At 44.7% G+C, this 12,144-nt stretch overlaps 1 protein-coding gene across 1 annotated transcript; it reads left to right on the top strand.

Annotated features, from left to right (window-relative positions):
• Positions 1-9,244: 9,244 nt before the first annotated feature.
• pop5 (POP5 homolog, ribonuclease P/MRP subunit) lies at positions 9,245-12,033 on the top strand. Its single transcript, XM_003225987.4, has 5 exons — positions 9,245-9,387; positions 10,218-10,360; positions 10,571-10,720; positions 11,492-11,575; positions 11,800-12,033. The coding sequence occupies exons 1-5, from the start codon at positions 9,368-9,370 to the stop codon at positions 11,901-11,903; spliced, it is 501 nt and encodes a 166-aa protein (XP_003226035.1). The 5' UTR covers positions 9,245-9,367; the 3' UTR covers positions 11,904-12,033.
• The last annotated feature ends 111 nt before the right edge of the window (positions 12,034-12,144 follow it).

The following is a 12,144-nucleotide window of genomic DNA, read 5'->3' as shown; positions in this document are numbered from 1 at the left end:
CCATTTGGGACTAATTAGTCTCAAGTGCTTTTGGGAGACCTAAAAGGCTCAAGGCAAAGTGATTCCAGCTACTTAGGTACTTTAATAATCTCCTCAACTTCTCAAAGAGGAAAAGCATGAAGGTTTGATTGTTAAGAAAAGAAGCTTATGAGTCAGAGGAAAGAACACATCAGACTGTATATTGATGGACAAGGTGCTAGAACCGTTAGCTGGGAGAAAAGACAGCCTGGGACCAAATTCCCAAAGCAATAGAGTGTAATCCAACACATATACGGTAACTATCAGCAAACATTTCTATAATAGTTGTACAGCTTTGGAGTTTTCTTCCACTTCTGAACATGTCAACAACTCAATGTCTTTTTGACTTGATCCAGTTGTGCCAGTAGCGTCAGCACTACTCATAGTTGTTCTCTGATCTTGATCGAGTGCCATCCAATTTGGGAGTTTCACCTTCTGGCACTGTCTCTTGTTTCATTTCAAAGTGTCTCATCATAGGATTTTCTTTACAATATTTGTTCAGAAGAGGTTTGCCACTGCTTTTTACTGAGGCTGAGAGTGTGTGACTTGCCCAAGGTCATGCAGTGGGTTTCATGGTTGGTCAAGAAATTGGACTCTGGCCTCCTGAATCACCATATTCCTCCAGATCTGGCCAAACATCTACCTCCAGTCTAGGCTCACTTCCTTAATACAGTGTAGATGAGCTTTCAAGCCTGCCCTAGTCATCACAGACAAAGATAAGAAGTGCTGGAACTTGCAGTCTAACAACACCTGAAGGGTTGGAGGATTCTGATGCCCATTTTAGACTATGCAGTCAGTTTAAGGCGCACAACAGAATCAGTTTTACAATCTGTCTGGCAGACAACAGACTGGTGGCACAATAGATCTTGGCACTTGACAGACAGGGGCTAAAAGACAGCAAACTATTTTGAGGTGAACAGAAAGTGAAATCAGACAGCTCTGTCAGAGTTAGGAAGAAGCAAACAGCTCTTGGACTTCAGGCACCCCAAAAGAAGCCAGTCATACTTGAAGAGCATAAGGCCACAATCACCCCTGATGGAATTACAACACTTATGTAGAAGGAGTACAGCTCTTGCTCCAAGAATCCAGCAGCTTGGAGAGCAGGCCTCTTTGTGACACAAGACTAATGCCTGGGAAGAGTCAGCAATTTTGGAGGGTGCCATCAAAGGGTTGCCAGTCGGTGCCCCCAGTCGACTGCCCAAGTGAGGATTAGCATGTATTAGCATGATGAAGGACATCTAGCTCCTCAAGGGGCTTGCAACCCTAGCATGTGACCTGCCAGAATCAGGCACAAGTTGTCCCGGCTGCCATCTTGAGTGCCCATCCCTGCAGGGCTGCTGGTGAAGCCTGTCAATTGAAGGCCATAAGATGTAATTCTTTCACATGTTGTCTTTGATTCCCCTCCCCCCTCGCCAGCCAACGAAGTGCAAAGTTAGACAAGTGACGGCTCTTTTTACCTCTTTTGACTCAAGTGCAAACATGTCTTGAAAGGACCAATAATATTAAACATATTTTTAAACGCTTCCCAAAGTGGGTCAGTTGCCTGGCTGTAAAGCTCCCCGTCTCCTTTGGCTGAATCTCAAGGGAGGCCTTCCGGTGGGTTCCCTCCTTTTGTGCTGGATTCCAGCTGCCTACAAAGACAAGCTTCTTGAGCAGGCAAGGCAATTTGGCCTGCAAGAAATGAGGGCTCAGGGGTGCTCTCCAACCTATGCTTGTTAATAGTAGCTTCCCAAATTTGCCCTCCTCCCGCCAAACTCTTTTGTTGGTGGTACATAAAGGCTGAGACTTGACTGAGGCTGGAATGGACAGATGGATAGCTCTTTGTCGAAGCTGGTTAGCTACACATTTCAGATCTGTGCATCCTAGCATGGCAGTGATTGGCATCTTTTGGGCACAAATCTGACACCAGCACAAGCTGAAGCCCTCTGGCTACCAATCAGAGTCTCAGCCCAACACATAACTAATCCTTGGCTGTTTTGCTCCTGCTCCCCAAAGGTTACTTCTGCCCCGCTGCAGCCAGTTCATGGAGGAAGCCTGGATGAGAGAAGGTTGTCCCAGGCTGCCTCTCTTCATGCCATAGCTCCCAAAGCTGGTGAGTGATGGATGCCTCACCAGGCCATGTGTGTCACAGTGATGAGTTTTGGGCCATACCTTGGACCGGTCCAGCAACTGACTTTAGGTTGTTAGGCTGGAGAACACCTACTCCAGGTCCGCTTTAGGGCACAGTCCCGTCATGTGACTCTGCAAAGCCAGATTTCCAGAGTCAGATGTAGAAGACATGCTGCCAGTGATTTATTCTTCTTTACTGTGACAAGGATAAACTTATTGGATTTCCCTTTGAGCACATTCCTTTCCGAGGACTGAATCCCCAGATACCTTCATACCTGAACTTCAGTATCTGATCCACTCTAGTGATAATGGGTTCCTGTGCCTTACAGTAAGTGGAGTAATAATAATGCAAAGTGGAATAATAATAATGCAAAGTGGAGTAATAAATCCAAAGAATTATATCAGAACAGCGAATCAAAAGAACAAATCATGATGCATAAAGAAACGTAAATCACAATGAACGTGTTAAGTATAACTGAAAAACATAAAATATAAAACCATGAAATAATTAAACATGTAGTAGCAAGTCTGTTTTGGAATCCCCCCCCCCCCCCGGGCATTTAAAGCTACCTAGGGCGATAAACCCATTTTGGATTCACACTAAAACCTGGAGCAGAATCACTACCAAACTGACTCAGAAGCCAGCAGCTGATCACTGAGAATACTGTAAGTTATGAAAATCATTTCTTGGCTGTCTTCCTCATGCTCCAGGTTTGCAGAACTTTTTTATCCTGAGTTTTGCAATAATGCTCAGTAACCCACTCAATTGATTCTCAGTGGTCATCTTCTTCCTCTTGCTGAGCTGTTACTGCTGATCTTTCCCCTTTGTTGCACACAGAATGAAAAGTGAAAATTATGTGCCCTCTTCCCCACACTGCTCTAGATTGGAACACAGCATGGGGTGTGCATGTGAGGAAGAGAGGAAGAAAATAACATAGAGAAAGAAAGATCAGCGGCAAGATGATGGTGCCATTTCTCAAATCTACTGTCTAGGTGACAGTGGTAGCGCCCATGTCAACGGGGTGGCAAATCTTAATACGCTCTCTGGACTCCAGTCAATTCCTTCCACTTTTTCTCAAGGTTCCCTGTGCTTTTGGAAAAGGAGAATGGTTGGTGCGAGTACCACTTTGTTTTTACCTTCTCCCCCATGAACTGTGTCATCAAAGGCGACCAATAGTGACTATATCTTGGCTTAAGCTGTGCACCGGCACTGTGTGCCTCATCTAAGACATCACTCATGCTAAGAACCAAGGGCAGAAATGGAAAGCCTCAACCTTTGACTCACTCCACTGCCATGCATGGTTGAGAGCACTGGCTCACTTCAAGGCACATCTGCGATGCCTTCTTTAGCAGATGGGCTGATGAGCCTGTAGGGTCCCTCATCCCCTCAAAGCAACAGTGGCAGATGGTTTTTTTTGGAAAGGAGGCCAGAGGACGACCAAATTGTGTTTTTTAAATTGTTTACAGGAAAGCTGCAGACAAGACTCCTCACTGGGAAGGCAGAGACTGGATGCAATGGCTAGACAAGCTTTGATTTGTGGAAATGTAGCTCAGTGTGGCATTCAGTTAGGGTTTGACCATCCATGGACATGAGACAGAAAGAACTGTCCCACCATCCATCTTAGGGCATGAAGCTCGAAGCCAGTGTGTCCCCCCCAAATATTCCTTTCTGTTTCAGTGAACTTGCAAAAAGAGAAAATGGGGGGTGGGGGGATAAGAATAATGAAAAAGCCTTAGGCAGCAACAGACGGAGGCTTCAAATGGCTGTTTTAATTTTAGCCAGATTGTTTTGTATGTTCAGTTGAGGAGGTTATTTTAGGATGAAAATATGCTTTTGGTGGAACAGCCGCGCCGAAAGGATGCTGCCGTGTCTTCCCACGCCACGCTACTTATGTAATCTTCAACAACGACAATCATCTCAGTCACAGCCCCACAAGCAAGAACCACTTGGGTGTCCAGGTGATGGCATGAGAAGCTGGATGCTTTCCTGTCTATGTCCTAGCTGATGCTTCAGGCACACCGATGCTGCCTTTTCCAGATACTTGCCCATGGTTCTAGGTTTGTGCCACCACATTTCATTGTATTTATATATATCCCAATTTTTTCCAAGTATGGGACTCAAGAGAACAGCTACACTCAACCATAATGGTAAAAAAAAATCCAATTATTGTTTCAAAAACTGGCACTGAATCAAAGGCTGTTTTACTATATTTACAACATAACAGATGAAAGAAAAGAAAAACAAAATAACACCTCCTCCATTTAAAATCCTTTTGGATCTATGCTGCACAGGGCTTTAGAGGTCATAATGGCAGATAGCCCCCATGTCAGTGAGGCAGTGAATCTATTCTAGGTTTAGGACAGTATTCAAGTTGCTGAGTTTATTGTAGGAGAAGGGGTTCAATATCTAGGATGGCTCCCCGAAAGCCTGGTTTAAATGTTGGAGAAGATTCATTGCCCACTGACGCAGCTGCCAATGATCTATAGTATATGGTATCTTGAAAGATATCATTTGCATTTGGGCTTAACATGGGGGAAAGGGTTAATACACCTTCCCATTGTCACAGCTGCAATCTAACTTAAAATACTCATGACAGTGGTTGGCATCTTCAGAGGCTCTGATGGTAGTAAATGCTTTACTACTATCAGAACATCTGAAAATGCCATTCGCCACAGATGCAGGCAAAACATCAAGAGAAAATGCTGCTAGAACACATTGGCCATACAGCCCGGAAACCACACAACACCCCAGGGATTCTGACTGTGAAAACCTTCGACAATACTTGTGAGAGTGCTTCTGCAAAAAAAAAAAAAAAAAGATGCCTGTAAATGTATTTCTCATGGCATATTTCAGAGGAATCTTCACATCACTCACTAGGGGTAACTAAACACAGGCTAGAATTACTCTGCCTGCCCATCTTCCAAGACCACAAATGGATGGCATTTAAACAGAGAAAATGTGTGAAATGCAAAAGGGCAAATATTCAACATTTGCCTCAAATACACAGTAATAAAAGAGCCAACGTGGAGTAGCAGTTTGAGTGTCAGACTAGGATTCTAGGACACCAAGGTACAAATCTCCACTTGGCTGGGAAGACAGATGGGGCAAGTCACACCGTCTCAGTCTCAAAGGAAGGCAAAGGCAAACTGCCTCTGAACAAATCTTGCAAAGAAGACCCTATGATAGTTTCACCTTGGAGCTGTCATAAATTGGAAATGATTTCAAACTGCACAAAAACAATAGAAAGAGGAAAGGGATGTTTTTTCCTTTCCCCCACATAATCCCCAGGGTTGTTCTGTGAGCCAGAGCAGTGGGAAGTTCCAGACATTTAAAAGGAAATATATATTTTACTGCCCATAATTATGACATTTGCCATTTGAAGATATTATGGATTGCTGACAAAAGTCCTTCTAGTGCAGGAGTTCAGGGGTGATACAAAGCTCTCCCACATAGAATTCTAAGTAACCTACCACTCTACAAATTCCAAGATTCCCTAGTTGAGAACAGAGAGAGTTAAAGTAGAATCAAGCTATTTTAAATGTGCAGCACATTCTACAACTAGACCTGAGCAGATTTTTCTGTGATTGCTCTTTCTCCTGCTTTCCACCTGGGTCTCCAGTCAAATAACCTTCTACTTCTGTTAAATTTGCTCAGAATGCCGCTGGCTCCCGCAGAACAAAGTTGGGAAGGCAAGATTTGTGATGCTCGTTGTGTGAAAAGGCCACATCTAGCAGTGCGAGTGGCCTCACCCTAGCAACTCTGAGAAAATCCCTCAGGCCAGAATATAAAAGGTCAGGTTCAGAAACAAATTAAGGTTGTCAGAAGCTCTGGGGCAAGTGCAACAATGCTCTGTTCTGCGTAGGAGAAGACTCACTTGACGGAAGGCTTACCAGCTTTCTTGTCTTGTTTCTTTTCTGTGTTGTGATTAGGGCCATGTGAAGACATCAAGGGACTGATCCAGCACCAGATTGCCCGACATGTTTCACTTTGGTTTAATACAGACCCTAAAGGGGTCCAGATCAATTTGGAAAGTTACTTTTAAAGTAAATGGTTATCATTCCAAGAAACCTGGCCCCCAAACCTATTGTAGTTATCCTTCCCAAGGCTAAATCCTTTTTTCTCATTTTCATCCTTCAAGAATAACCAGTGTGTTTGCTGGTATATTATGGGGCATGAACTACGTGCAATTCGCTTCTTGCCGTCCCTCCCTCCCTCTGCTATGCCAGGGGTTAAGTGATGTTAAGTACTTTGGCAAGTCTGGGATGCTTTGCATCCTTCCTCTGCACAGTTCTCTGGTGGTGGCAATCCCAGTTCCTTGATAGGATTCTCTCCGCCCTTCAAGGCAAACTGTTTTGGGTTTATGAAGGCAATTTTCTCAGGGAGACCTAAGAGATGTCTCAGATTCCTTGTAGCTACCTCTCAAGCAGAAATTGTCCAAGGGGACTTGATGTCACTTATCAGAAGAAAAGAGAACTAATGTGCTATAGACCAGTACATGTTCATGCCAAAGGAATCCCTGCTACACTCAGGTTGCTTGCAATCTATCTTAGATGCACTTACTTGGGAGTACGTTACCCTGAATTCATAAAAGGGACTTCTATGTCTACACTATACTTGTACAAATCTTTCTATTTAAGGATGCTGCAGTGCTAATAGATGGGAAGAGTATACTGCTCTTCAGGTAAGTAAAATTAATAACCTGCCCACCAATGTTAAGATCCTCCTAAAAAACAATTCCAACATCCCTGCATACAAAATGCAGTTTAGTTCCATTTGATGCTCTCAGCCATCATGATTATTTGATACCTGCATCTTATGCTGTCCTCTTCTACACAATATCTGTATTTGTCAGATTCTTTGCATGTCAAAACCAGACACTTGGGTTCCAACATGGACAAGCATCAGCTTTCAGGGAACCGCATTGTGGCTTACACCAAGAAATGAAGGAGGAAGGGGCTCTCTCTCTCCCCCTCTCCCTTGCTTTGGTCTGTCTCTCTGAAGATTCCTTGTTTTGGCTTTCCGTGTCTTCCCTAATCAGGCTCCTGGGCCGAAAATAGAAGCCCTTTGCGGTGCACCGAGCCCAGCTCAACGCCACGCACTGTGCACACGTCCTATCAGATTACAGGGCAGAGCGCACTCACGCGGCCCCGTTTGCTGGAGACCCAGCTGTGCCATTCTCCAGCTAGGAGGGGGGATTAGGCCGGCTGGGCCAGAGCAACCTGAGCCCACCGAGCCAGAAGATGTGACAGAAGGTGGCACCTGGGGGATGCAGAGGCTTCTCTGCCAGGGCCTCAGGTAAAGCGGAGGAAGAGAAGGGGCCGTTTGGAACAGGGAAGCACAGGGGAGGAAACCAGGTGTTCTGTATGCTGGATTTATGGAGAAGCACAAAGTGGTGGTTTGAGTGTTGGACTATGGCTCTAGAGACCAGGGATTGAATCCTTGCTTGTCCAACAATCAGGGACAGCTAACACCTCCCAACAAAGGATTCCCCCAGTCAGGAAGCAGCCAGGCTTTGAAGCTGCAAGGCTATTCAGTGCTAATCAAAATGGCCAATTGCAACATTTACACGTGCCTCAAAGAGACAAGAGTTCTTTCTCCCACCCTGGACATTATTCCACAGATATATAAGCCCCACTTGCCAAGTTTCCAACAGACCTCACAATCTCTGAGGATGCCTGCCACAGATGTGGGCAAAATGTCAGGAGAGAATGCTTCTGGAACATGACTAGACAACCCAAAAACCTCACAGCAACCCAGTGATTCCGGCCATGAAAGCCTTAGACAACACATTGGGATTACAGTGTTCCCTCACTTATCGCAGGGGTTAGGTTCCAGGACCCACCACAATAAGTGAAAATCCGCAAAGTAGGGACACTATATTTATTTTAATATTTATATATTATTTTAGTAGTTATACAGTATTTTAAGTCTTTATCAACCAGTCATGTGTTGATAAATCGCCTCCTTCTCCTCCCGTTGCTACTTGGGCTCCTTTTCTCTCCCTTCGGCTTCTCCTTCCTCCCTTCCTTAGGATGGAAATTGTCATTTTTTATGATTTATTATAGTCTTTTAGAGTTTATTGAAAAACCGCAAGAGTGAATCCGCAAAAAATGAACCGTGAAGTAGTGAAGGAATACTGTATAGCTTCTTGGTCTCACTAGCTACGAATCCATAAGTGTACCGACCACCCGCTTAACAGACCTCGGTATCTGTGCTTCTGGTTCCCGCTATCCGCAGTCCGGATCTCATTGTCTGCGACCCATTACAATGGTTCAATATTTGCCGGGCTGCATCACCCAGGACCCCACTGCACTGAGGCCTGGCCACTCAAGTGGTCCAAACCCGCCTTAATTCCACCATGTGGAGAGACCCCCTCAACATGAATGTCATGTCTGCTTCATAGACCTACCGCGTGAGGTAATTTTCCTCACAATATCTGAAATAATTTTGCACATGAAATATTTGGAGTGCAGTATTTTGAATTCTTACATAAGGCATGCTCGGCCTGTATTGTATTCCTGCTTTTCGGAGGGAGCCATCGCGCTGCTCTTATATAACACGAAGTCCCTCGTGTTTGAGGAGGAAACGCTTTGGCGCCTCAAACCTCGGCGCCAGCGCCTCCTATCGGCCACAAGACAAAAAAGGCGCGCTCATGAACGCGTTCTGTTTCTGAGGTAAAAAAAAAATAAAGGACTCGCTTTTATAGCCTCGGTGCTTCTCCTCCCTCCCGCGCGTGCGGTCAGGAAAACCAATCAAAATGCGTTTCAACGAGACGGATAGTTAGCCAGAGCCAATCCTATTTAAATCCGGCGAAAGGCGGGGCCACAACGCGCGAGCCGCACCTTGATTGGTCAGTCGAAAAAAAGCCGCGGCCGGCTCAGAAAGCTTTTTTAAAAGTCGTTCCCACTGTTAGTACTGTCAAGCACATGCAGCTACGCGCGGGCCAATAGGAAGGCGGCTCTCTCGTGACGTCAGTCATCCCCGCCCCTTCGGAATAGCCAACTCGCCTTCGCTCTGACAAAAAGAGCTTTAAAGGAAACCCGGAAATCGAGGCGTTTGGCCGCTCTATAGTTTCTCTATGGATTTCCCCCATAGAGTCGCGAGGATTAGAATGCAACGGTCCTCCGGAAGTGGGCGTTAAAAGTCTAACGGATATTAACCGCTTCAGCCAGTCAGACTCGGAGAGTCCAGGCTTTCCTTCTCCGGCGGCGGCTGCCGCATTGGCACTCCGGAAGAGAGATGGTGAGATTTAAAAACAGGTGAGCCACATGGAGCCAGGGCACTTTAAGCGGGGTGAAACCGCGGTAACCCTCCAGTGTAGATGCACCAGCATGAAGTTGATGCATAGACTTCATCGACTCCTTATATTTGCTACATGATGGTCATAGCAGGCGGGAAGATTCAAGTAAGAATATATTTTAGGTATTTTAATGCTTTACAAATAAATTAAAATAATGCAAAATAGAATAATTGAAATACTTTGAAATACTTTGCAATCATGTCAAATGTAATACCTTAAATCGTGTCCAATATAGTGCTTTCAGTTATTTAAAATATATTTTAAAATATATTTTAAATATTTTAATTTTTAAAATATATTTTAAATCATATAAAATATAATATTTTACATAATAAACTGTAGTATTAAATGGAGAGTGTTTTAAACATTTCACATATATTGGGATGCTTCTGTGCCTCTTGCGGGGGGGAGCATCTCCTCGATCCAGCCATTGGCCTGTTGGGAGGAGTTCCTTTGCGGAGACTGCAATTCCCAAAATCCACCAGGCGTAAACATAATAATGACAACAAAATGACCTTCAGGCTCTATGTGTATGAACCCGAAATTGATTCCATGTTTAGACTTGAGTCCCAGCTTGAATGACAAATTAATGATGTGGATTTGACTGCCACGGCTCCCTGCTATGGAATCAGGGCAGCTGTCAATCGGCAGAGAAGACGTGCCAAACTACAACTCCCAGGATCCCACAGCATGGAGCCACGGCAGTTCAAGTGGTCCCAGTGTTCATTCTAGTGTGGATGCAGCTAGTTTGTGCCATTCCTGTGATAGCTGTCCTTTCTATTTCCACAGGTACTTCCTCTGCGAGATCCTGTGCGAAGACCCCCGTTGCCGCCAGCTCATTGAGGAGCGCACGGTGCACAGCGCAGTGAAGAACATTGTGGCCCGGATGTATGGCGACTTCGGCCTGGCCTGCTGCTCCATTGCCTTTTCAGGTCGGTAGCCCTCTCCTTCTTTGGGAGAAACGGGTTGCAGCTCCTCTCAAGCTTCTCCTGATAGTCTCTGATTTTGTGCCCAACAATGAGACAAGCAGCCCAAAATGTCCCAAAGTTTTCCAAGTCTTTTGATCATCAAACCATTCAGGAAAGTCTTGCTTATTCCCTGCCCAACAAAACATTGCTCTCTCCTCATTTCTTCCCCCCCAGTGAAGTACCTCAATGCCTACACTGGGATCGTCCTCTTATGTTGCCGGAGAGATTTTTATCGGCTCCTCGGGTCATCACTGCCTTTTATCACTCACTTAGAGAACAAGAACCAGCGCTATCCCTGTTCTTTTAATATGCTGCATATTGGAGGTGAGTGCTCTCTTTTTAAATAATATAATAATAATAATAATAATTTTGTTATCTGCCTCTCCTTGTGGCAGTTACAGAATAATTAAAACACATAAACATTGTAAAAAATACTACAAATCTACTTATTAAAATGTATTTCTATAAAAGCTACGTATTGAAGCATGTTTCTATAAAATACATATTAAAATACGCAATAGAGATTAAACACAAGATACGCATTTAAAATTTACACATTTAAGACTGGCTGGGTAGGCCTGCCAGAAGAGATAGGTCTTTACATGGTTTTTAAATTCCAACAGCTGATCTAGTTGTCAGATCTCTACTGGCAGGTTGTTCCACAATCCTGGGGCGGCCGATGAAAAGGTCCTCTCAAAAGCATGATCACTGGCCCATTGGTCATCCCTGGTATATTTTAAAACACCGGGAGCCTTGACTCTATCAAATGTTTGGTACTTGTGTGGTTAAGAGTTATAGCGTACCCTTCCTTTAGGCCAATAAACCGGTGTGGGTTTTTTCCCCACAGTACGCAGTTACAGCATTTGGATCTCACTTTAACTGCCATGACATTTGGAGATTGGCAGTTATTTGGAATTCTCAGCCAAACTCACATTCCACAGGATGCAGCCATTGTATTCCATTGGGACTCATAGGCCTATAATTGCATAGTGCAGAGGAGAACTTACTCCTTCAAGACGTCACAAGGGTTTATATTGTTTCTTCTCAGCCAAGAGTCCTGATCACCCTGTTGATTTGTTCTTTCTCCTCCATCAGCCACAATCCGCACCTGTCAGAAATTCCTAATTCAATACAACCAGGACCATCTGCTGTCGGCGTTAGACAATTGCACCAGCGAAGGTAAATCCACTGCTTATTTCCCGGAGCAGTCTGAAAATGAGACCAAGGTTTCAAGATACCTAGGGCCGTCTAATAGGGGATGGAGCATGGTAAGATGTCCGCCAATAAATCCAAAACGATGGGCTGGCTGTCTACACAAATGGCTCCCTGGCATATTTGGGGCTGGTTGAGAAGCCGTATCAAGCGCAGCATGTGTTGAGAGCTCTTCTTCCTACTTGTTGCAGCAGACAAACAAGCCATCCAGGAGTCAGTCCAGAGCTGTGCGCTTGAAGGAGATTCATCCTTTGAGAGCAAAGATGAAAGCGAGGACAGCGCGGTGATGGATTGAGCCGCTCCTCTCCCTCCAAGAGTCATAACAGACAATCTCAGCGGTGCTTCCCAGCAAGAGTGAAACCCCTCCCTCCACTCTTTTTTGCCTGTGTTAATTTTATGTGTTGATAAAATAAGTTAAAAGCAAAGAGTAGTCATCTGGTTTCTACCTATTCCCTGGAATATAAGGAATCACATTATTTCATTTTTAAAAGACTCAAAGAACTCTGTAGCTCATAGTCATGCAGCCCCTTAGATGT

This window comes from Anolis carolinensis, chromosome X (genome assembly GCF_035594765.1).
Source record: "Anolis carolinensis isolate JA03-04 chromosome X, rAnoCar3.1.pri, whole genome shotgun sequence".
Classification (NCBI taxonomy): domain Eukaryota; kingdom Metazoa; phylum Chordata; class Lepidosauria; order Squamata; family Dactyloidae; genus Anolis; species Anolis carolinensis.
Note: the sequence above shows the minus strand (reverse complement) of the source record. Positions and strands in the feature narration are given on the sequence as shown.